Source organism: Ambystoma mexicanum, chromosome 4q, assembly GCF_040938575.1.
Source record: "Ambystoma mexicanum isolate Mex_15411 chromosome 4q, UKY_AmexF1_1, whole genome shotgun sequence".
NCBI lineage: Eukaryota > Metazoa > Chordata > Amphibia > Caudata > Ambystomatidae > Ambystoma > Ambystoma mexicanum.
In genome coordinates this window covers 50,015,582-50,042,317 of record NC_090928.1, presented here as the reverse complement: position 1 = coordinate 50,042,317, position 26,736 = coordinate 50,015,582, and the positions used below count along the sequence as shown (strand labels likewise).

The following is a 26,736-nucleotide window of genomic DNA, read 5'->3' as shown; positions in this document are numbered from 1 at the left end:
TTTTGTATAGTATCGTCTGGGAGAATAACATAAAAGGATTCTGGGGCTTTGTATCGCAAGGATTTGAGAATGGGATAAGTGAGGATTGTAGCTAAATGTCTCCATTAGTCTGGGTGTTACACTACAAGCAGATATTGTATAGCGAGGATGCAGATGCGTCTCTGCTTATATGGAATTCAAGGTTTCCCTCAAGTAGTGTTGTGTTTACACTTGAAATGATGTTAAGGGCTATCGCTGGTAGCAAAATAGCTAACCCCTGGTCACTATGGTATGAAGTTGGATATATATAAATTGTTCCAGGAATGGTGGGCTCTTATTTTGGTGATTCTATTTAATGAGATTGCCCAAACTCAGGTTTTCCGGCTATCATGGAGCAAGAGTGTAATTGTACCATTATATAAGAAGAGGTTGTCTGGTGATCCCCATTGCTATCGGCCAATATCTCTCCTCGATGGTGCGTGAAAGATTTTTGCTAGGTGTCTGTCTTTAAGATTGATGAGTGAGCTAAGACCAATAACATATTGCCAATCTATAAAGCTGGTTTAAGAAAATGTTTTAGGACGATTGATCACTGCTTTGTTCCTAATACCATGCTTGAAAAGTAGTTTATAATTAGGCACGGCTTGGTATACTCAGCTTTTTTTAGACCTGGCCAGATCTTTTGACTCCCTGCACTATGACATTTTGTGGGGCAAATTATACAAGTTAGGAGTTCCTTGGGCTTTCTGCAGGGGATGATCTGTCTTTATTCTGATACCTCGGCTACTGTTCGTAGCAGTGAATGCAGTGAAGTGCCCATTGAGTTTGGCACCAAAAAAGGTGTTAGGCAGAGCAACCATTAAGCCCCTCTGCTATTCATTAACTTTGTGTCTGGTTTTAATCCTCTTTGTCAGCAAGAATCAATAATCCCACCAGTGCCAATGTATCTGGGTACCCTGCACTCCTCTACGCTGACGACACAATTTTGTTAGATCTGACGCCTAAGAGTTTAGGCTGCAGTCTGGGTTATGCAGCCAGACATTTTGAGACACATTCCCTGAAGTTGATTCTTTCAAAATCTAAAGTTGTTGTCTTTGGTAAAAAATAACCCTAAATATATATGGTCAGTCAATAATGTGAATATTGAGGTTGTGGGCTCTTATAATTACCTAGTGACTTTGTTCACTAAAAACTGTTGCTGGGGCCTGCAGTTTATTGAGGAAGATATTGGGTCTTGGGTCTAGCACATCAGGGGAGACATTACAGGTGCAGATTGGTGTACCTAGTATTAGGATTCTTGTGGAACGAACATTCTTAGTATTACATTTGAAAGTGTCCACTAATAGCTCAGAAAAACCATACATCAATGCTATGGGAGAAATGAAGGGTCCGTTCCTACATGTAAAATATCCTTGGTTTTAAAAGTGTGCTACCATGCCTAAGAGCTGGGTTGTAGATTGTATGCAGCTCAGGAATGGTGAAATAAACACATTATAACGCGTTATAAATAATAAAACAAATAAATAAGTTGAACCTAAAAAAGGGATCCAAGATGTTAGAACATGACAATGCGATGTGGCATGTTTCGATATTGAGCTCTTTGAAATATTTGGTGACTCTCACCGTATGGCTCTCAAAGGAAATATGACAACTTAACTGAGAACACAGGTGAATTATCCTAATGTTTAGACTTAATGTTCTTCTTTTGAGTGGACGCGTGTCTTGGTTAACTAACAATAGGCACTGCTTCTGGGGGTCTGTGGCCACCGAAGATTTACCCCATTTTATGCTGCTTTTTCAGTGTGTTGATCGATCTTAAGAGACAGTGGCTTATGGGGCATTATATTCATCATAATATAGAACTGTAGCAGGGACAATGTCGTTTTTTATTGAGCTGTAATTACATTAGTATTATAGTGGATATTTGTGAATGTTATTTTTAAAAGACTTGATGGACAATTTGTATCTATTTTTTTTAAAGTATTTATATAGGCTGAATTTAGATCGTTTTAGAGACAAAGCTATTGTGTTGTAGTACATTATGTTTTGTATTTTCATGTTAATGGCGAAAGCCGAATAGAAATGGATTTCGCTAAAATAGTATTACAAATATCACCTGAAAATATGGCACTGTTTATATGGATCAGATAGTTTTCTCCCGTGGTTTTCTGTGACTGTTGTTGCTTGTTGAACTTATAACTTTAAAAAACCAAGCAAGCGTATCAGTAATGCACTGCTGATTGGAATTTCCAGTAGAACGTAATCGAAGACTTTCCAGCAATATTTACGTAGCTTGGCACTCCTTCTGGAATGATTCACCGGAGGCATTTAAATCTGCAGACCCTAAGGATACTTCCCTGTGGTACTATGTTGAGAACATATGATGTTACTAGATCTCGCACTGTATGCATTGCTGGTATCCTCCTCCCCTATTTGCCATGACATTGTGGCTGCATTTGGTTCTCAATGTGTTTTTAGTTGCCCTTTTATAAGGTAAAGAAATGCATTAATTGTAAAATTATTTCCTCCTTTGTCATATCGTTAATAAAGCAGCCAGAATGTACACTAGGTTCTCCAGTCCCTGCCGTTAGCAGCTGAGCTTCTGTATAACTTTGTTCCCTTTCCTGAGCATATTCACACTTATCAATGTTATATATTCCGTCTTCATGTAGCAGTTTTCACCAGTCCCTAATTGTGCCGTGAACATTCATAATTCAGCAAGTGAACAGAATATAATATGTTGGTAAAATCACCAAATGGAGTTTGGAGAATTGGGGCCTGCTAGAAGAAAAACATAGTGATAATGCGCAGGGACAGAAGGCAAAATATGAGGTCAAGAGCTGTTGATTCAGTGGTTTGGTGTTGCTTTGTGTAATATGTATACGTGAGGAATCGGTGAGTGGGATCATTCAGATATTTAGTACTGACCATTGACTGAAGTACCTTTTACGGAGGTCATGCACTCCCAAAAAGGACCAGTTGGAATAGCCAAAGATAAAGGGATTTGGGGATTTCCAGAACCACTGATGTCATTACTTCATTCTACAGGTTGTTCCGTGTTGTGGTACCCCAAATGAAGAATAGTGTTCTGCTTAAGGTTTAACTGGGTGTTTGATAGATAGTTGCCTGGGGAGGATTTTAACTCACTCTCCGGTTGATAGGTTTTTAATAATTCGGGTTTGTAAGGAGGTGACCATTGTAGGGTGCCTTGTGCAGCAGACAGACATATTAATTTGATCCTGCCTGCTGCCTGTAGGCAGTGGACTAAGTGGCGAACCTTTGATTGGTGGTCGTATTTCCTCAGGATAAGTACCAGGTGTACAGCAGCATTTTCTTCCCTATTGATTGATGCTGGATGGTTTCTTGAGGCCAGAGTAAAGGCAATGGTAATTTTTACAGCTGGTAATTGCACCCTCTTGCAGAGCACACAGATCTACAGGTAGGTAACAGAGCATGAGTTATACAAGCAGGGTTTTTATTTACAATGAATTCACTATTTATGTTAATTCAATAGTGTTAACCATATTCTCACTACTAGATTAGGCAGCTGTGAAAAGACGAAAACAGAGCCATCATTTCACCTTGATTTACAGATGTTGGTGTAATAGCAAGCTGGTTTTCTATAACTTGTCTTAAGGCTAAAAGAAGAAAGTTCCTTACAAAAAATATAAATTTGGCAGTAAGATATTGCTATTTATTTTGTTTTATTTTTACAGACAATGCAGTTACACCATCAATTGTTTCGTTCAGCATCAAGGAAGATTGTGAAACCTACCCCATTGAGCATCAGGATGCTGATAGACAAGAAAGCATTCATAGTTTCACAGGTAATTGAAAAGTACTTTACCACAAAGAGTGAAAGGAAACAATTGTGTAGGATCACCATTAGCACACACCTAACTATATGCACACTCTTGACCCTCTGACGTGTCCTTTTCTACAATAACATGTGCCTTCAGACCAAAACAATTCCCTACCCGATGCAGCCTAATTTTGTTTATGAATTTGCATCTGTTTGTAGAGGTCAGCATGACCTCCACTTTCTTGTTGGCTGTTGAACTCTAGCTCTTGGATGTAGACACAATGGGCTATGTTCCCAGAGGTCTATTTTCTGAAAGGGTAGCCTGGCTTTGACAGTCTGAGTGTATCCTTCTTTTTGTGTGATTACTGACCTAGGTGGCATGTCATGAGAAGAGATGAGATATAATAACCCTCTGCTTTCAATGGGATTTATCACTTAGTATTCTATTCTCTCAAACTTAAAACATTATAGATGTATCTTTTTGACCAGCTTTCTATTTATCAATAGTTGAATAACTGTGAGAGTTTGATGTTGATCGCTTAGAGAAGATGCTACCTTGCCAGGCTTTACTTTCACAAGCTCATGTGCCTTTGGTAGCGTAGACATAATCAGATTCACTCTAGGGTGTCTTGTAAATAGAGCTATGCACAAGGCAGTCCTTGTGGTCACAGAACAAACAAGTGTTATGTTGTGCCATCCAATTTGGTATAAGTAGATTCCATGGTAGGAAATTTCATCAAATTCGATTCCATCAATTTATTTCCATAGAATTGTGTGGCAAATGTATGTTGGTAGGTGGGCAAGGATAATAATAAATGGGGGTGGCTATGTGGAGGGGGGCCTCCCTTGCATACATTTGCAGCAACATGTCTTTAAAAAGAAAAACGAAATTTGATGGAATCTAATTCGATTAAATGGAATCACATATATCAGTCAATTTGTTTTAATTCATATGAGTTAGGGTCATGGTATTCTGCTATATGATGCAAGGGGTGGGGTGGGTATAAAGGGCAGGAAGGGATGGAAGACAATCCTGAGTTACTTATTACTTGTAGGTTGCTGTATGCGCATTGGACTTTTTATATCTTGGTATTGTGCCTTATGTAACATCGCAAGAACCTTTACTTGTAGGATCTAGTTGGAGGCAGTGTTTCTTAGTGCTTCAGATAATATTGTATATGCTTTAACTTTTAAACAACTACCACTTGTTCCTAATGTGTGTTAATATATTGTTGAAGTTTATTCTGTCATTTTTGGATAAACCTATAAACTGGCAATATAATTAGTTCAAATCCTTTAAGTTATGTATTCCTCTTTTTAAAACTGCAAGGGAGATTTCGACTCGTGCGTCTCCTGTGGCCTGGTTTTTAACTGTGTTTAAATGTTAGTAAAAGCATACATTCTAGTTTTTTTAAGTGTCAATTAAAAGCAAACTAAGAAAACTGTACACCCCAAACTATGCATATCCCTATAAGATTAAAGACGTGTTTCTCCTGAATGCTAATGTTACCATAGATGTGAGAGGTCAGCTCTGGTAGTTGATTATAATTTAAGCAAGTGAACAAAAATGTTATGTCCTTAAGCTGAGTTGTGCTTTTATTCCAAGTTTCAATGCTCAAATGTTTTAGTTACAAAATAAAATTGCCCATGTGCCAGCACGTGTTTCAACCTAGTAACGGCCTTTATCAAGGCTGGGCTAACAATATCAAACATTGAGCAAGAATGAGAAAATTACCAACATTTATTTAGGACATGTATGTAGCAGGCAATAATGGTCAGCATGGTTTATACTGACAGTGAACCCTTATGGTCCTTAATTAAGGTAACACATCGTACGATGGACAGGATGCAGAATAACTCTTACATCAATTAGAAGACCGACTCAGGAAGTTGGCAAATTGTCTGTTTTATTTTCAATTATCTAAAACTAGGAGTTACAAAGGACATCAACGGACGTCGCACAACATGGTCTCAAAGTATTTCATTAAAAAACAGTACTTTTATAGCAAAAACTCATCATGTGTGATATCATACTACATGACAAGCTAAGAAAACCTACACGCAATTGTGATAGGACTAAGGGGAGTATCTAAGTATACATCCTATAAGGGATTGGATTGTGATTGGGTCTCTATATTCAGGCGGGCAACTTATGCCCTCACTTAGTGGAGGTAATCTTCAACAGTTATTAAGTACACAGCATATTACTGGCTCTCAAACTATAAGGTTCTTCGTTATATGGCCCTCTACAATTGGTTGGAATGCTTGTACCCTTATGGAACATTCAATTCTCTAGCACCACGTAAGCTGGTACCCCAGGTGCTGGTGGGTGAACTTGACCGCACGTCCCCACCCAATTAGCCCAGCATCTCTCATCCCTCATGCCTTCTGCCATTCGGATTGTCTTTGAACTTGTCCTTGTTGTTGCTTTTCTTCTCTGGGAATATTACGGAGTGTGAGCATGTTCTTATCAATGTTCAGGTCTACATGCACATTTCCATTGCCATCTTGGACTCACGTGACAGTAAATCATGAATCTGCCCATTTTATAGCATTTAATTGTCTCTTAAAAAGAAACTTGGTACTCCTGGTGTTCTCTCTTTGCAACTTAACAAGGGATGTTTTGGCGTCTCACATTCACTGTTCAAGGACTGATGACCAGTTTTGGCTGGATTAGCCTTTGACACCAGGCCAAACAGTCTTCCTTTGGTTCATCGCCGAGCCTCTGCTTATTAATTTGCTGCGACACACACTCGGCTATCAATCCTCCTTTCTCCACTGGTTGAGCCTTCTAAAATTGTGACATTGAATGTCCTGATTCTATCTATCTATCTATCTATCTATCTATCTATCTATCTACATATGTGCAAACAAAACTTGAGGGGTGACAGGGGTGCTACTCTGGGTCCCAGCTGCAGTAAGCTCAAACAGTCCAAAGATGTTCTCCTCCTAGCGCGCTTTCATGCCTCAGCAATCTTCAGGGAGGCTGATTGGATGCAGGTGTGCAGGGTTAAATCCCACCGGTATGTACCAGGCAGTGGCAGCCGGGAATTCTGGTAACTGAAGTGTAGAGCCAGCCAGGATCCAACTCTCCCCCATTTTCAATGTTACCATTGTCCTCGGGGCACTCCAGCTCGAGATCGCCACATGACACGCCCCGACTGTCGAAAGACAGAACAGACGTGGATATAGACATTCCTGAAGATCCTGAGTCAGCAGACGAGACTTTGGATCCGACGGTAGCCGAAATTCGACTGCCACCCCTCTTGTTTTGTTTGCATATATATATTACATGGTCATGGTATTGGCCGTTTAGTTATGGTTAAGTTGCTAAACCCATGGGAAGAGCACTTTTTGGGCGGCTTATAACTTCGCTCTCCCTAGACGAATCCACACCAAACATTGCAAAGAAGGTATATGACCCACTCTGAATTTTTATGCAAAGTTTGGTGAAGTTTGGTCCAGGGGGGACAAAGTTATAGGGGGGTCCCAACATTTCTTTTTTTCCCCGTAGACTGAATGGGGAAAATTTTTGCTCACGCCTACAGCCCAAACCGCTGGACGGATTTTCACCAAACATGCGGCAGGAGCAGCGGCTTGGTCCTGAACGCGTGCTTTTGTAAATTTGGTGAAAATCCGTCCAGTAGTTTTTTTTTAAAACGACCAAAAAGTAGGTCGCAAAAAATGTGTGTTATCTATGTCTGGTCCGCGGACACACTTCCCTGTTCGCTCCGCGGACAGGACACTGATTGGTTAATCGGCTTGCGTCATGTCTGCCGACATGTAATGTGTTCGCAGATTGGATGGTGAAGAGCGTGAAGTGCATCAGATTTTTGGAAACGGCCGCCATCTTGGATTCGCGGACAGCGGCCGGTGTCCGCGGACATCGCAGTAAAAACAAATGAAAAAACACAACATTGCACTTGTCAAACTTATCAAATAATCTCTGGGGAGGTGAGGGGTGATGAGGATGGGATGGGATGGGATATGGCTGCAAGAAGCAAATAAACAGGTTATTTTTGCCACAAAAGTCTGCATGTTCGTGAACAGTCCTGAAAAGTTTGCGGACACCTCAGCATTACAGGGTTGGTGAAATGCAGTTCTTGGATGGCTTCTAACTTTGGCACCACTTAATGGAACTGCATGAAATTTAGCATGTATATTTCTGACCTGATTCTGAGTGTTTATGTAAAGGCTTATAAATGAGGTGCCATTTGATGAATCTACACTTCATTTGCAAACTGATAATATATCGAGATATACATGTTTTTGCGAAGTTTGGTGGGATTCTGTCAAGAGGTAGCAGAATTAGAGGGTGGGTCCCAAAATATTGTAAAGGCTTATAAATGTGGTGCCATTTGACAAATCTACACAAAGGTTTGAAAAAAGATTATAGATCTAGATGTAGATGTTTTCGTAAAGTCTGAATACGTTTTGTCAAGTTGGGGTCTAGGTTATATGTCGATTGTATGTGCATACATTTGACACTTTTGAAAAAATAAAACATGGGTGGATTTCCAGCAAACTTGCGTAAGGAGCATTGGAAAGGACCTACAAGCATGGTTTTGCAAATGTGCCAGTGTTTTATTATTTGACAATTGTCATAATGTAGCTACAAAAAATAACAGTATACCTTTAATGACTGAGGGGTAGCCTGTGGCCATGGGCAGTGGCCAGATTGTCCGGGTCATGGAATAAGGTCATGATCCGCTACTGCCCATGACCACAGCGGGACAAAACATAGGATTAAAGTGGCCATGTCCACCTGGGACTGGCTTTGTGGTAAAGTTATTCGAAATTAGGATAGATCTGAAAGGGAAGAAAAATATGCTTGTGGTAATATGGTCATAGGGTTCTCTTTTTGCCTTCTGCAGGCTGCCATGGAAAGCAAAGAGGGGCCCTGTATGGAACCCTCGCCTTCCCTTTCCATGGTGGCCATCTTGGAAAAGGATTTTCCTTCCTACACCGGGACACCATAGGCGTCCCGGTGTAGGAAGAAAAATCCTCTTTTTTTAGCACCCCAGGTTCCCGCTTTGAGAACCTAGGGTGCTAATGGCCTTGATCTCCCATTTCAGGGGCTGGAATGGGGGGATAATGGTCGAGAGACCTCGTTATCCACCCTCGCTTCGCTTGGGTTGATAACTTGGGCTGCTGGGCCAATATCCACCGTTCCATTCTCTGGAACGGAGGATGAACGCCACAATATTTCCATTAGCATAACACAAAATGCAAATGGAAATGTTGGAAAATCTTATTGAGTCGATGTACTTTACTGAGAAATATAAAGTAGATGGAGTTTATACATGTTTTTTTTTAGTTCTATTTTTTAACTGTGAAAGGTGGTTCCTAAAGGAATATGTCTTTTGTTGTTTTTGGATGTATTTATTTTGGCAGGAGAGCTGAGAACGAAAGGTGGGGAGGGAAATGAGGGAAGAGGAACCAAACACTAATATGGAGGGATAGGTGGACAAGGGAAAATGTTGCACGTGTGTTATTTCTAAGGTAGGGGGCAGTGTTTCTCATGCTCTTTGATTACAGCAGTGGTGGTGGCTCTTGGGGAGGAGGGTGGGCATTAGCTGATGCCATTTTAAGATAAACAGCAGTTTTGCTAAAAGTATGTACTGTACTAGATTGTTAATGGATAATGAGTAGGAATAGGCGTTGGAGCTGTGCAAGGGAAATTTTGAAGTTGAAAGTTCCTAGATCAGTAGAAAATGCAGTACTGAACTGTCCGCGAAGCAGAGATCTTATTGTGAAGTGTGGACGGGTTCTCGGACACGTCATCATGCCACGCGCCAGCGTATGGTCATGTGGCACTGTCCGGAAGGTCCACTATGAAGTCGGATGTTCGTAGATGTCTACGGATGCAAAACTAGTTGAAATAGTTGCAAAAAGTGTATGGAAGTGTTAAAAATGATTCCAGAAGGTGGGAAATGAGTTTTAAGGTGACGCTTTGTAAATGGACACAAACATTGCTATATTGGGTAAGTATGGTATTAGTAAGTTGTAGGAAAATAACATGAACTGGTAAAAACCTATGAAATTCACTGAAAAAACTTTTAAAGGGACGTTATGGTTAAGTTGCACCAATAAAAACCTATGAAATTCAATAAAAAAAACTTTGTTAAAGGGACGTTATGGTTAAGTTGCACTAATAAAAACCTTTGAAATTCACTGAAAAAACTTTGTTGAAGGGACGTTATGGTTAAGTTGCACTAATAAAAACCTATGAAATTCAAAGAAAAAACTTTGTTAAAGGGACGTTATGGTTTCAAGTAAAATAAAAAAAACAGAAATTCGCCAGTTATGGTAAGCTAAACAACCATAACTTGCGCCACCACCCTGCACTGCTAAGACTAACACCCAGGACATCAAAGATGACATCACTGATGACATCACATGTGAAATAAATTTTGATGAACAGTCCCTACATCTCTAGTCTACTATCGCTAGAATTCTCTTTCTCACACCTGTAGGTGGAAACAATGTGTCTTACCTCAAAGCCATGCCTTTGTTTATCCATAAATCATTAAAAAAACATGCCTAAATGCATTCGGCATGCTCCCTTTCCTAATTTCACACCACCTTCGAGACATTCCTTGACATTCTTGAGCACTTCATCTGCTGTCGTTGCTTCCTCCCACTCTCTCTCTGACACAATGTCCTGATTAACTTTTAAAATTTGATCCTCCTCACACCCATCATCATTATCACTTTCAACAACATTGGTGAATGTCAGCTGTTTTGTTCCTGACTCCGGGTACATATTCTATTTCCCAGTTATAATTTTGCATGCTCGCAACCCACGTGCGTATTCTCAACAATACTTTATCTAAGCCCTTTGTCATAAACATTTCCATCAGCGGTTTGTGATCTGACCTGACCACAAATCTCATACCCCACAGAAACAGACGGAACGTATCGATCGCCCACTTAACAGCGAGGAGCTATTTTTCTATTGTGAAATTGTTGTATTCTGCCTCTCCCGACGCCCTAGCTGCAAAAGCAGTAGGATATTCCTTTCCTTCATCTACCTGAGACAACACCGCCTCCAAACCATGATTGCTTGCATTTGTTGTAAGAATGCTTTTTTTTATTGGGGTTAAAACTCTTCAAGGTGGGCGTATTGTTTAAAGCTTACCTTTTATCACTTCAAGTTCATGTTCACATTGATCATCCCAGTGAAACCTCACACCTTTCTTCACCAGCCTCCTCATGTGAAATGTCTTATCATAAAATTCAGGAATAAACTTGCGCCTAATATTCAGCCATTCCTAGGAAAGAAATGACCTTTTCCTTGTTATCAGGACTGGGAAAACTTAAAATAGTGTCCACTAATTCTTTCTTGGGTCTAATACCTTGTTCTGATATTGAACATGCACTTGTCTTTACTAAGTGTTAGCCCAACTTCCTTGAAGGTGTCTAGCACACTACAAAGTCTAAAATTGTGTTCCTCCTGAGTTTTGCTATACACTAATACATCATCTTGGAAACACAATACCCCTTCCATGTGATGAAACAGTTGGTACATTATAAACTGAAAAACAGCTACAGCTGATATAAGACAGAAAGGCTTGCATTTACATTGAAACAACCATTCTGAGGTAATGAAGGCAGTTACATTTCTAGACAGGGGATGTAATACAATTGTCTGGCAAGCAGACTTTAAATCCAAAGTACTTATTACTTTTGCACCCTTAATAGTGCGTAGCATCTCTGTTCTCCAGCATTGGATCTTTCATGGATTCACATGCTTAGATTATTCCCGTCAGGCTAGCAATCCTCGGTAAATTATGTAGACCTTTTCCATAGGAAACATTTCAACACTTTTGTGTCCTATCTATGCCGTTTTGTGCCGCGTACGCCTGCGCCACTAGGACGTAGAGGTATAAGTAGCCACGCCCCCGGGGCTCTCTCAGATTTCAACCGTCTTCCAAAGTAGTGGGATTACCTCAAGTATCTACTATTTTTGCTAGGTTGTGCGTATTTCTTCTTCGACTTCCCTCAAACATGTCTGGAAAGGCTTTGTTTCGTCCGTGTGCTACATGCGGTCTTAAAGTATATGAAGGTGATGGGCATATGGACTGTATTTACTGCCTTCACCCTCATCATTCGGCTGACACATGAGATCTGTCAAGGCTTCTCCCAGAAGACCCTGAAGGACCAAAACAGACGCCTGGTAACTTGGGTCAATGACGGGGCGGGTGCGTACCCCGCATCGGAGGTAGGCTCTTCTGCCTCGAGATCTAAATCTCTGGTGCTCCCTCGTCGCTCTGCGTCGGCAGAGCCTCCGACGAAGAAACTACTTTCATCGGAAAAACGCCCCTCTGATAAACATCCTGCGAGGGACTCTTCATCAAAGAAAATGTCATCTTCTTCCTCCTCATCAAAAAAGAAGAGAAAAGATCTATTGAAATCCTCCTCGGGAGACCGCCATGGCTCTACCTTGAATCGAGTGTCGTCGACCCACAAGTCGAGTTCAAAACCGGCGAGTACGCCCCAAGGCTCTGCGCCAATAACTTTGTTGTTGACGACGGCCAGATCGTCAACGTCTTCTTTGCCATCTGCGCCTGCTCTTGTCGTCGATGGTGGCACCTTTACTAACAGTGGGTTGGCAACCGGAGGGTTTTGACCCGATCTTGCCTGAGGCCTTGTTGCAACCAGAAGAAGCCTTCTCCATTTCGTCGGCGGAGGATGACCGTGGTCCGATCATACAGCCAACCGATCTGGGGTTACGCGCAACCAGTTCGGTGAAGCTCCCAAGTGGGAGTGCCATCCCAGCCACCTCTTCCTTGCTGAATCCCCAGACAGTATTGTCCCTGAAGGTGTTGAACACGTTACAGAAGCTGTTGCAGCGTTTGGACACGCAGTTGCCTCACACTAGTGTCCCGACGATACGGCAGGCTACGCCGGTCGTCGACGAACCAGGCCCAGCTCCTCGCTCGACGACCAGAATGCCTTCAACTTGCCCGGTTGAGGAGGATCGTTCTCGCTCACACTCGGAGGAAGGAGAACTGCCGCAGTCGGAGTCAGAACGTGAAGGGTCTCTTTCAGACATCTCATTATCCCCCTCAAGGGACCCGACATGGGATTCGGATGCGGAAATGGAAACTCCAAAGAGCCCGGCACAACCATCACCGCCGGATGACATCGGGGCCTTCCATCAATGATGGGAAAAGCGTGTACGGAGTTTGGCCTAGCACCGAAAGAAGAAAAAGATTGTTTTCTCTTCGATCATATGGGCAAGAGAAGAAAATTGATGTTTGCTATCCCCATTTTGGACCATGTCTGGCAAGAGGGGTTGAGGACCATGCGTCATCCTTTCTCAGAACCCGCGATAAAAGGACGGTTAGAAAAGACATTTAAGGCCCCGGATTCAACTCCCAAGTGCTTGACGTCTCAACCTTCGCCGGATTCGGTGGTGTCCGCTGCTGCGGCCAGAAAAGCGAGGTCGCAACACAAATGCACGACCCCGCCGGACAACGATGCCAGGAGACAAGATGCGTTTGGAAAGAAGGTATTGTCAGTCGGTGCGACTAAAGTAAAAGCAGCCAACTTCCTGGCCATTATGGCGCGGTATGATAGAGAGATGTGGCATCGTTCGGCTCCTATTTTGGACCATCTGCTCGAGGAACACAGGAAGTCCGCTATGCTGCTAGTACGTGAAGGGGAAGAGGCTTCCAATCATTCCATAAATATTGCTGTCGACCTGGCGGAGGCTGGTTTTAAACAAATCAATAACGGCGTAGTGTTAAGAAGGCAAGCCTGGCTTGAGTGCACGACTTTTAGACCGGAGGTGCAATACAAGGTGCTGGACATGCCGTGCGAAGGGGAACAACTGTTTGGTGAGAAAGTGGATGAGGCCTTAAAGGGCATGAAAGAAGACTCTGACACTGCTCGGTCACTCGGAGCCCTCCAGAGTGGCAGAAATGTTCGTTCCTTTCGTCCTTTCAGAGGAGCATCAGGAAACTCCCGGTTTGGATCACCTAGAGATCGAGGTTTCAGTAGACCCTCCTACTCTTCCCAAGGCTACAGACGAGCAGCCCAAGCTATTCGTAGAGGCAGAGATTATCAGTCCTCAAGAAGGAGAGGCTCCTACTCATCGTCGGCAAAGGATCGACAGACAAAAACCCAGCAATGACAAGTTTCAAGACGTCCTGGGAGGCAGAGTGTCTCGTCGACGAGTGGGAACGCATAACAACGGACCAATGGGTTTTGGACACGATACATCTGGGTCACTCCCTACAGTTCAAGGGCAAGCCGCCACACATTCCACCAGTGTTCTCGCCACAATCCCATCTTCAGATACTGGTGCAAGCAGTGACGCTTATGCTGCAGAAAGGGGCTATAGAACTGGTCCCGGTGGCAGAAGGAGGAAAGGGAGTGTACTCCCGTTACTTCGTGGTCAAGAAACCCAATGGAAAATGGCGTCCCATTCTAGATCTGCAGGCTCTCAACAAGCTGCTAAAGAATCTAAAGTTCAAAATGCTTACACTGCAAGAGGTAATCCGATCGATACAACCGGGAGATTTTTTGTCGTCGCTAGACCTTCAAGACGCATACTTTCATATCCCGATGCGTCGACGACACAAAAGGTTTCTGCGGTTTGTCGTCGGACGAACCCACTATCAGTTCAAGGTCCTCCCATTCGGACTAAAGTCGTCTCCCAGGACGTTCACAAAATGTTTGGCTCCAGTGGCAGCTTGGTTAAGGAAGGAAGGTCATCATGTGTACCCATATCTGGACGATTGGTTAGTAAGGGGATTATCTCCGGAAAGGGCACGGGAGAGTCTGAATGCCACCATGTCCCTCCTACGGCGTTTGGGCTTCGCAATAAACTTCGAAAAGTCCTCCTTGACGCCATCAAGGACCTTGGTCTTTCTGGGGGCGGAGTTCCAGACGCAGTCAGGATTGGTAAAACCATCCGTTGAAAGAGTTATGAAACTACAACACAAAGCATCGGAATGGAAAGTCAACACCAGAGTGTCAGTAAGAAGGTACATGTCCCTGCTGGGGACCATGGTGTCCTGTATACCCTTAATCAACAATTGTTGTCTTTTCATGAGGCCCATTCAGGAATTCTTGACAGATCGATGGGCACAGAGTCAAGGGCTTTGGTCGGACAAATTGACCATCAACAGCAAGCTCGTGCAGGCACTTCAGTGGTGGAGAATCTCCAAAACTCTAACAAAAGGAATGCCCTTACTGGAACCTATGTTCCAGATGACAGTGGTGACAGATGCTTCTCTGACTGGATGGGGAGCTCATCTGGATTCCCTACAAGTTCAAGGTCGGTGGTCATCGGAGGAGTCCAGTCTTCACATCAACGTGCTGGAGTTAAGGGCAGTGCGTTGGGCCCTGAAATCGTTTCTACCGTGCATAAAGGGATCCGTTGTACGGATAATGACAGCAACACGACAACAATGTTTTACCTAAGAAAACAGGGAGGTACTCGCTCCAGGACACTGTCGACCGAAGCCCAGGAGATCTGGCATTGGGCCCTCTGCCAAAGGATATATCTATTGGCGTTACACTTACCAGGAGTCAAAAATGTTCAAGCAGACTCTCTCAGCAGAGAGATGAATCGACTACACGAATGGGAATTGAACGACCAACAACTACACCGTGTCTTCGAAAAATGGGGTCGTCCGGCCCTAGATCTCTTTGCAACGAGAGAGAACAGGAAGTGCTCACAATACGCGAGCAGGTGGCCACAGCAAGACTCACTGGGGGAAGCGTTCTCCTTCCCGTGGACGGACAAGTTTTTGTATGCGTTCCCCCTGTTTCCGTTCATACGTCGGACGCTGCAATGGATCCACAGGTATCCATGTCGGGTGATCCTAGTGACCCCGTACTGGGCGAGACAAGTGTGGTTCTCCGATCTACTCCATCTTTCAGCAGCGGAACCAATGAGGTTCCAGAGGATCCCGAACCTTCTGTCTCAGGACAAAGGGGCGGTTTGGCATCACAACCCGGACAGCCTCAGTCTGACAGCCTGGCTCCTGATTTCTCCGAGTTTGGTATGTTAGCAATTCCATCGGACTGTCGTCGCATTTTGCAAGCTGCAAGGGCGCCGTCCACGAACGCTTCGTATACATACAAATGGAAGAGATTCTGCATATGGTGCGGGGATCAGCCAGGTTTACATCAACTTAACATCACACCGGAGCAGCTTCTACCATACTTGCTACTCCTGGCTCAAAAAGGTTTGTTTTTTTCATCGATAAAATTGCATCTGGCTGCCATTTCGAGATTTACTCGGAAGAGACATTCAACTCCATTGTTTAGTGACCGGTTGATTGAACATTTAATGAAAGGATTGTTCCGAACTTAACCTGGTTCTAGCAGCGCTAATGAAGGCTCCTTTTGAGCCGATTGTCATCGGCGTCATTGAAATTCTTATTATGGAAATTGGCTTTTCTGGTGGCTATTACTTCGGCTCGATGTCTGTCAGAAATACAATCGTTAGTGATCGATCCACCATATTTGAGGTTTTTCAAAAATAGTTGTGTTGGCTACTAATCCTCATTTCATTCCTAAAGTCCCTACCATGTTCCATAAGCACTCTTCTATGGTGCTACCAATGTTTTTTCCAACGCCTTCGTCTGTTGCGGAGAGGACTCTCCATACATTGGACGTGAGAAGAGCTCTGAAATTTTACCTCCATCGCACTCAAACTCTCAGGGACACAAGACAGCTATTTGTGGCCTATGGCCCTTCAGCTAAAGCTAAAGCAATCTCAAAACAAGGACTGTCCCGATGGGTGTCATCTACCATTTCTTTTTGCCACTCAAAAGCTGGGAAACTGCTGGAAAAACGTCCAAGAGCCCATTCGACGAGATCCACTTCGTCGTCGGCGGCATTGTGGTCCGGGATTCTGCTGGGAGATATCTGTCAGGCGGCTTCCTGGTCGGTACCACATACGTTTTCCCGGCATTATTGCGTTTACCCGGCACAATATACTGAGGATACACAGATGGGTCGTGCAGTCCTACGGCACCTGTTTCAATAAGGTAGGCCCCAATAAAGAGGTATATCCTTCGGCTAATGTACTTTAAAGTGTTGTTTTTTAGCTGTTCATGTACTGATTTGAAGTTTAGAAATGGCAAATATGCATGTATGGTTATAGTGTTATTGGTTTGCATACACACCTCCAACAATGGGGGATACTGCTATACAATCTATTCTAAGCATGTGAATCCATGAAAGATCCAATGCTGGAGAAGGGAATAGTTTCTTACCTGTAGCTCCATTTCTCCAGCATTGGTATCTTCCATGGATTCACATGCGCCCGCCTGCCTCCCCTACCATGCAAACCAGATGTCCCCCCCCCATACTTCTTTGGGGGTCGAAATCTCAGGGAGCCGTGGGGGCGGGGCTTCTTATACCTCTACGTCCTAGTGGCGCAGGCGGCCCAAAACGACAAAGATAGGACACAAGTGTCGAAATTTTTCCTATGGAAAAGGTCTATATAATTTACCGAGGATTCCCAGCCTGACGACGGGGAATATTCTAAGCATGTGAATCCATGAAAGATACCAACGCTGGACAAATGGAGTTACAGGTAAGAAACTATTCCCTTATGTTAGGCAAGGGATGTCTGTCTGGTATTAGACATTGGTTCACAAATCTCAAATCTATACATAGCCTGAGTTTTCCATTAGGCTTATGAACAATGTCCAATGGTGAGACCCTCTCAGAAGACTCTACCCTTTCTATTACACCCTGTCCCTCCATCTTCTCAAGTTCCTCCTTCACAGTAGCTCCAGTGTCTAAGGGTACCAGCTTAACTTTCTGTACAACTGGAACAGCATCATTTTTCATGCACGTTTTATGTCTAAACATTTTTAAGTTGCCTAGTTCTTCTCGCAAAACTGAGTGTTCAAATAGTTCAGATGATTTATGCTATCTATGGCATAGACTGCTTTCTCAGCATTGGGATCGAGTTTAATTTTAAGTCTTTTGATGAGACCAACTCAGTAGTGGATATGTTCCTTTCCTGGAGCTGTAGATTTTACCCTTCGCTGTTCTGTCCTTAAATCACATGGTAGGCCAGAACCAACCTTCTAAGTCAATGCATTTGCTGCCATAGGCAACTGGTTTCACATCTACCTCCTTTAACACAATATCCTTCCCCATTTGTGCCTCGAAAATGGATTTGGGTAGCAATGTATACTTAGCTCCGTAGTCAATTACCATGTCAATTTTTTTACTGCCAATTTCTATGGTTGACATGAATTTCTCCACATCAACTTCCTCATCTTCCACAATGTTTACTTCCGAATCAATGATAAAGGTGCATTCTTCCAACTATTCACATAATTCGTCAATATTCTCAACCCTTGTCCTACAGCAGGTGGTAAATTGCCCCTTCTTGTTACACCTCTTGCATAGCGCTCTGATACCAGGACATTTGTCGCTACTGGCTAGATGATATGAGCTGTTGCAGCAAAAACATTTTCTCCTTTCATTTTCATCTTTCCTCTCTTTAAACCTAGTTCCTCTTTTCTTTATCATGTTTTCTCTTCTAACACTCACTTTCTTCCTAGTCATTCTTCTCTTGTATCGCTAAAAGATCTGGGACTTGTTTAATTTTCTCTTTCTTTGTATCGGTTTCAACTCTTCTTTGTAACTCCTTCACACACTTGTTGGTGTGTTCAACCTCTTTGGCAACTTTGAGTACCTCTTCAATAGATGGATTGCTTTTTGACATTAAAGCTTCTCTCAATTTTCCGTCGCTACATTCCAACATGAATTGATCATGTAGTCTTTCGTTAAGATTACTGCAAATTCACACGAGGTAGCTAATCCTCTTAGGGCTGTAATATATATTGCTCAACTGTCTCTCCAACTTCTAGTTTCCTTTTGCCATTCCTTTAGCCAAAATGGTACCTCTCAAGTATGATGCTGACACATTTTTGTAGTGTTTATCTAACATTTTAATGCATTTTTCGTATTCCGTAAGACCACTTTATTCTTCATCAGACAGAGGAGGAAGATTTTCAAATTGTTCTTGTCCGTAGTTGCCTAGATGGTGCATAAGTAAACATTTTTTCTGCTCGCTGACAAAGTTCAGACCATGTGCTGCAAACATGTAATGGTCAGACTGTTTTTTACAACGTTTCCAGAGTACAATAGGTTCACCCCTTGTGTCTAAGAAATAGTTTGGCGGGAGATATTCCATGCATAGTAGTTGGTTCTGTGGTTGCCGAATTCGGCAAAAAAATCTTATGCAGCGATGTGCCTTTGGCTAACTCTGTAGTGGTTGGCAATTGGTTGTTCTGTAATAATGTTGGAGAATAAAAGCTTGTGCCAGTACTGGTTGTTGTTATGCTGCTAGTGGTTACAGTGTGTGTCAACTGCTGCTTTAATTTAGTTTGGTTGCAAGATTAAGTGGTGCAGTGTTGCATTATTTCAAACTGCTTTGTTACTGAAGTTCACAAACGTAAGACTTTTGCTGTTTTGATTTCTTTCAATAACCAAGGTGGCCTTTGTTCCTTCAGCTGATTTTGTTTTCACTCAATTTTATAGTTAAAAAATTAACATAGCTTGGCTACGCTGGTTTCGCTTGAAGATAGTGTAGCGTTGGTTGGTTGCCGGTGGCAACAAAGGTGGTGGCACGTAAAGTAACTTGGTGAGGTACCTTACTCGAAGGGCAGGGATACTCAGCCGGCTGCTTCAGGGCTGTTCAAACGCGCCATTGTCGCAGCTGAAGGGTGCCGATCTTGCGCTGCAGGTCATGTGCTCAGCCTAATTTTCCGAATCAATTACTCTCTCCATAATATTTAAACCCGTCTGGAAATCAGAACGGGCTGTGGAGAGGTAAGGACTATTGGCGCGGCATGGCTCACTTACTTTCATTTTCAGGCTGCTTTCGACTTGCTGGTGGCCGCCTTCTGGCACAAAGCGGCTCACTTATTTCACTTTCAGGCTACTTCCGATTTAGCAGTGACTGCTTATCTGACTCTCTGTAGGTTTCCTAGTGCCGCAGTGCAGGTTTCCTCTATCAGACACATAGAGGGGCAGTTTGCTACCGTGGTTACAGTTAGAAGATGTTCAGCGGGTTCTTTAGTGAACAGCTGCTCGGTGGGCTGCTGTTCAGAGATAATCCTCATCACCACTGAAAGGATCCACAGTGCAGCCTGAATTATTTACTTATTTATTGTAGATCATGCAAACGTAAAGAAAGGGGGGTAGGGTGGGCACTGCAATGTTCAGAAATGTTCAAGTAATGTCAATTAATAACTCAGGTAACTACTAATAATGGGAGCACACCCTGTAGTCTTGGCACCAGGTTATGAACAAACTCCAAAATAAAAATGAGTATGCTCACTCGTGTTCTTCCTTCAGGAGTATGTTAATACTTGTTATGTTCAATTCTTTCCATATTAATGTTTCATTAACTCCAAAAATAAAACAAAGTAGAGCGTGATAGATATCTTTGTGGTGACACTCCGGTGTCTTAGTTTATTTCTTTCTTGCCTGACAAATCAGTGCCTAATTTTATCTTTGCCAATGCATTTCGGACTGTGTCCATCGTCAGGGCTCCTAGGCACTGAATACTAATCATCTATTATCAACAGAACACAGTGTCCACATTAATCTACAGTAGAACATTATTCACATTATTCAAAGCCAAGATCGATTTGTTCAAATTGGTTAGAAAATTAAAACTTAAAGTTTTTTTCGATGAACTTGAAAACAATGAAATGAAAGATATAGATCCAGATGAACTTCAGGAATTTAGGAAAAAGAGTACACTCATGCCACCAATTAATGTTCCATCCATTGAAATCTTTCACAGACAAGTACTGAATGACTTTAAGAAAATCTCATTCAAATACCCCAAAAATTGCAATTTAAAACCGAATGAATTCAAGATATTAAAAGAACTATATGGAGATGAGAACATCACAATACGTCCAGCGGACAAAGGAGGTGCTCTGGTGATTATGGACAGTATAGATTACCATAACGAATGTATGAGTCAGCTGAGTGACACGAATATATACTCGGAATTACACAGTGACCCAACAGTAGAAATAATTAAGAATCTTGAAACGGTGCTGGATAGAGCAGAGGAATTAGGCTGGATCAATAACAAAACCAAATCATTTCTTACCAATAAACACCCAAGGATCCCGAATTTTTACACTCTACCGAAGATACATAAGCACCCAAGAAATCCACCAGGCAGACCTATTATGTCAGGTGTAGATAGTTTGTTACAACCACTTGGTCAATACATTGACCAGTTCCTGCAACCACTCATCCAAAAGACTGATACCTACATCAAGGATACCACTAATTTTCTGGAACTACTAAGGAGAACCAAATATACAGAGAACTCTATCTTATTTATAGAAGGCGTGAAAAGCCTATATACGTCTATTCCACATAACTTGGTGATGGAAGCCGTAAGAATGGCTTCTGTTGAAGGAAAGAGACCTAAAAGCAATCAAAGAATTCATATTGACATTACTCCAACTAATTTCCGAATACTCGTACTTTCAATACAAGAATAGATTCTTCCTCCAGGAATCAAGAACAGCGATGGGTGCGTCAATGGCCCCGACTTATGCAAACACGTTTATGCATACATTTGAAAAGGACTATGTTCTAGATAAAACAGAATGAAAGGCACAAATCTCGATGTGGGTCAGATTTATAGATGACATCTTTGGGATCTGGACCGGCACAGAAGACTCACTACAGAACTTCATTACTTATCTGAACAGTATTGATCCACGGATACAATTTACACATGAAGTGTCCAGAACAAACATTCATTTTTGAGATATCCATATTCAGGTACATGACGGCAACTATCTGACCAACATTTATAGAAAGGAAACAGACCACAACAATTTATTACATCGTCTTAGCTTTCACCAGCCGAGTCTGATAAGGAATCTTCCCTACAGCCAAATGATGATTGAGAATATGGTTCAGAGATTTGTGGCGACAGGATACAAGCCTGGAGAGATAAACAAAGCTAAGGAACGACTAACGGACACACACAGCAGGACAACAGTACCACAAAAAACTACACCACCTATAACCTATGTCTCTTGCTACTCATTACAGAGCAATAACATCAAGTCCGCAATTAAAAAGAACTGGTGCACATTGACGAATGACACGAGTGGAACATCTTTTTAAAGAAACCCCGATATTTTCTTACAGTAGGAGTGCAAATCTAAGAGACAAACTAGTGAAAACCAGACCAGTGATGAAAAAACAGGTCACCGTAAGGAAAGGAACATACCCATGCCTTCACTGCAGCAATTGCAATTTCATAACAAAAGGAGAAATTGTCAATCATCCCCGAACGGGAGAAAAGATCAAACTCAAAAGTTATGCTACATGTGACGCACCCAATATTATTTATGGGATCAAATACCCTTGTGGCATCTATTACGTGGGACAATCCAAAAGACCAGGAAAAGTTTGTTGGAACAAATGTAGATCCTGCATACGAACAAACAATGTGAACTCAGCAGTGGCAAGGCACTGGAACCAGATGTAGCACAATATGAGCCAGATAAGAATACAAGTATTGGAAGTTGTCAGACAGCATGATGTACATGAAGATCTTGGCAAACGATTGAACCAACAAGAATCCTACTGGATAGACCGTTTAGATGCCCTCAGACCAGGGGGGATAAATGAAGAGATTAACTTCCTGTGTTTTTTGTAACTTGTGTAGCCTTATGTGGGCACTCAGCATGAGTAATGTTTTGTTAATTTTCTTTGTAAATATTGTTTTGGTCGATATGTAGATTTTGATCTGCTTACATATAGTGTAGCTTTACGTGGACACTCGGCATGAGCAATGCTTTGTTAATTCTCCTTGAAGATATTGTTTTGTTCTATCTGTGGATTTTGATCTGCTTATATATAAGCAGAGATTGCACGTGGCGTGTCCGTCAACCCAAGGGTACTTGCGGTTGCACTTGGGGCAGAATTGGAAAGGGGTACCCTCCATACGCACCTTGTGGCAGCAGGCTGATAAGTGTAGGAATATATAAGAATGTACCTATGTACCAAAAGAGTGTAGAGTATGTCCACCCCCCACTCTTCCTACTTGCAGGGCCGAGGTAGAGGCCTGCAGAGGCCCGGGCCTAGGCCAGAGGCCTTCCGAGGCCCAAATCCGTCGTGCAGCTCTCGACGGTCGATTTCTTCTCCAGGCCGGCGTCGAGTGTGGAAGTTCGGTGACTCGACGTTTGGGTGGAGAATGGGGAAATTATAACGATATTTTGCAAAAGTATGGCTAAGGCCAGGAAACTCTGCGAAATGCTTCCGACCAGTATGGCGAAAAAAAACAATCTGAGGGTCCTACACTGGCCTATGCACAGCATTTGAATCCAACCAGATACAAGCATCAGAAATACGATTACGGTGAGTAATGTATCCCATATCCACGCTAAGAAGCGCATGTCATTATAACATGCTGGATTAGAGACACTACCATTATACAAACACACGCAGGCGCATCAGAGATTTAGTATAACACTAACTCTGCGCGCATGCGCGTAGGATTCCTATATTTTTAATCAAAAGAGTAATGAGATTTAATCTAAATATTGCCTTAAACAGATTAGAAAGGTACATGAGGTATACTATATTTGTCAAATACGCTCTCTTTTAAGGATGTATAAGAGATCGCAAACAAAAAGAAGTGCAGGATCGAAACACGCATGGGCGGAGTAGATCAGTGTTATTTAACAGAGTCTATCGGAGCCGGCAACTCCTTTGAGCTGTCACTCAGCATTAAGTGACGGGGAGACTGTGGAGGTAAGCGCTCACGCAGAATGGGAACTTCAGTGAATTTAAGGTAGTAGGGTATAACTAATTAGTATACCGTATGATTCTTTCAGACAGAACAGCCATAAGGAACTGCACTTAGGTAAGGAAGCAGATCTTTTACAAGCCAACTAACATGTGGTATATCGAGATGGTAAGCTAAATAGATACAATAACTGAACTGTTCTTATGGATTTAACTTTGGACAGTGACACAGCTCAGTGAACACACAGAACCACAGGTAGGAACATGATTTGAGTATGTATTTCAGTTAGCAACGATACTGTCAAGCAAAGGTATTGATCTGTATTTTCATTTGTTCTTTTTTTGCAAATCCTCTTGTGGACTGCCACTGTATTCGGGTACGTGTAATATTAATTATTGGTCTTGACATCATTGATAATGGTACATTATACATATGTGCAATGATATATATTGAAACATCTCTTGTCTGAACTTTGATGTGAATTTCCATACAATAGATTAATGTGGACACTGTGTTATGTTGATAATAGATGATTAGTAATCAGTGCCTAGGAGCCCTGACGATGGACACCGTCCGAAATGTACTGGCAATGATAAAATTGGGCACTGATTTGTCAGGCAAGAAAGAAATAAACTAAGACACCAGAGTTTCGCCATAAAGATATTTCTGAGGCTTGTGTAATCTGCTTAGATCACATGCTGTGCATAGGCCGACATCTAGTGGAAGCTGCAGAGTATCAGTTTGTTTTTCGAAACTCGAAAATGGGCGCCGACACAGGGCGTGCCACTAATACTATCCCTAGTGTAACGTCCACTGTACCCATGATCCCTCACACGTGTAGGACCCTCAGATTGTTTGTTTCCGCCATACTGGTCGGAAGCATTCCGCGTAGTTCCCTGGCTTTAGCCATAATTTTGCTAAAAGTTATAATATTTCCCTGTTTCTTCCATACCCACGTCGAGTCATCGAAGTTCGAAGCCAGCCCGGAGAAGAAAACTACCGTCGAGAGCTGCACGACGGACTTTGGGCCTCGGAAGGCCTCTGGCCTCAGCCCGGTACAAGTAGTGAGAGTGGGGGGTGGTACATACTCTTCACTCACTTATATTCATATATATATATATATATATATATATATATATATATATATATATATATATATATATTCCTACACACTAGCCCGCTGCCACAGGATGCGTATGGAGGGTATCCCTTTCCAATTTTGCTCCAAGTGCAACCGCAAGTACCCTTGGGTTGACATACACGTCACCTGTAACCTCTGCTTGCCGAGGGACCACCCTGAGGCGAACTGCAGAGCGTGTAGCCGGTTCAAGGCTAAGACTCTAAAGGACAGTTCGACCAAACGTTGGGCCCACCACGCCAGGCAATAAGAGGCCATGGAAGCGGAGGGCGCCTTCAGTGATGGCAGCAACGCCATACTATTGGACGGCGAGGGCAACGTGGTGTCGAAAGACAGCCAAGCGCAAGTCCCCGACCTCGGAAGGTTGTCCGGCAGGGCAGCTATGGGGAAGACACCCGGCGACACGAGCGCTACCCACACCACTTCCACTAAACACTCTAAGTCCAACCGAGACTCGACGCGCGTGTCGAGTTCTCGGAAAGAGGCACAAAGAGAACGGTCCACTGAATCGGTGTCCTCTGGGCGTTCTCGATCAAGATCGCCACATGACACCAGGCAACCATCCACTGTTGGCAAGTGTGCCTCACTCACCAAAGTAATGGAGGTACGATCGTCGGAAGACGAAGCCGACCACAATCCCCAGGCCACACTCCAGGAGTCGCGTCAGCAGACCGCGCGACGGCTGCTCCCGGGTCCCGACCCGAATCGCGACGCCAGACATCGAAAATCCCTGAGGTGAAAACACCAGGGAAGCACTCTTCCACTCACGGGGAGGGGGGAAACAGCAGAAGAAACATTCTCAGCCTTCTTCTGCACCACAGAAACATAAGGACAGTTCACAGTCTTCTGTTAAACTAACCAAGACCCCTGCACAAGCCCATAGGTCCAGTCAAGATATTGCAGGGAAACCCTCCCAAGAAAGGATAATCCCCAGCTCTAAAGAATGGTCCAGTGAGGATATAGACAGAGTTATGTCTAGAATGTCATCCCTAGCAGACTTCTATGCCAGGAATCCAGATCACTTCCTCTCCTATACCCCTGACGGGGCTACTCCCTCAGGGTCTAGGGATCCGCAACCCCCTGGTAAGAAACCTCGAGTTGAGGCACCAACGCAAAGTCGGTCGTCTGACCCTTTCTACGTATAGCCATACTCTCAGTATAATGAGGATCCAGATTTGGCAATGTTGGACGACCAAACGGGGGTGGACTACTATGGGGATGACGAGGACCAAGAGGAGAACGAAGATGACCCAGAAGTCTACAGAGTAGACTCCCCAGTAGGCAAGGAACCTCCGGTTACCGACTCTCCAGTCGATAACCAACCTCTCCTAAATGAGGTTTTCTAGATCGGCAGAACACTTCCGCATAGTTACTCAGGGAGCACAGCAGGAGAGGGACTTTGCCGAGGAACTAGTGGGAAAAAAGAGACCCATTGCTCAGGCCATCCCCATTCTCAAGTCTATACAAAGGAGAATTGATCCTTCCCTTCTCAAGCCGAACCTCACCAGGGCAGTAAATCCCAGGATCGAAAAGTTGTCAGGGCAGCCCAGTCAGACCCGCTGTACATAAGGGGGCAACTGAAACCGAACTCCCTGGTAGTGACTAATACCCGAAAGAGGGTGGGAAGGCCCTTATCGTCTGAGGCTCCCCCCGACAAGGAGAGCAAAAAGATCTACGGGTTGGGAAGGAAGGTAGCCTCCACTTCCGCCCTTCAGGCAAGGATTGCCAACTCCACCACTCTGCTGGCTAGTTACAACTGCCACCAGTGGGAACAAGTTGCTGCACTCATCGACTCTGCACCGGAACCTTTAAAAAGCCAGTTGGCACAGGTTGCGTCGGAGGGGAGAGCCGTTTCCGGTTGCATCCTTAAGGCAACCTTTGATGCCGCGGATAACGCCGGCAGGCTGATTGCAGAGAGCACTGTTATTAAGAGGCATGCTTGGTTAAGACAATCAGGGTTTAAACCCGAGACACAAGCATCCTTAATAGACAAGGCGGTGGAGACTGAGATACTGTTTGGCAAGG

The 26,736-nt window shown here is 43.3% G+C and overlaps 1 protein-coding gene across 2 annotated transcripts in view; it reads left to right on the top strand.

Annotated features, from left to right (window-relative positions):
- Window positions 1-26,736, top strand: part of LOC138467450 (zinc finger protein 583-like) — a 371,930-nt gene that overhangs the window by 212,547 nt on the left and 132,647 nt on the right. For both annotated transcript variants that reach the window (XM_069607451.1, XM_069607452.1), the window contains exon 5: window positions 3,696-3,806. In XM_069607451.1, coding sequence (XP_069463552.1) covers window positions 3,696-3,806 — 111 coding nt within the window. The remainder of the gene's footprint in view (window positions 1-3,695; window positions 3,807-26,736) is intronic.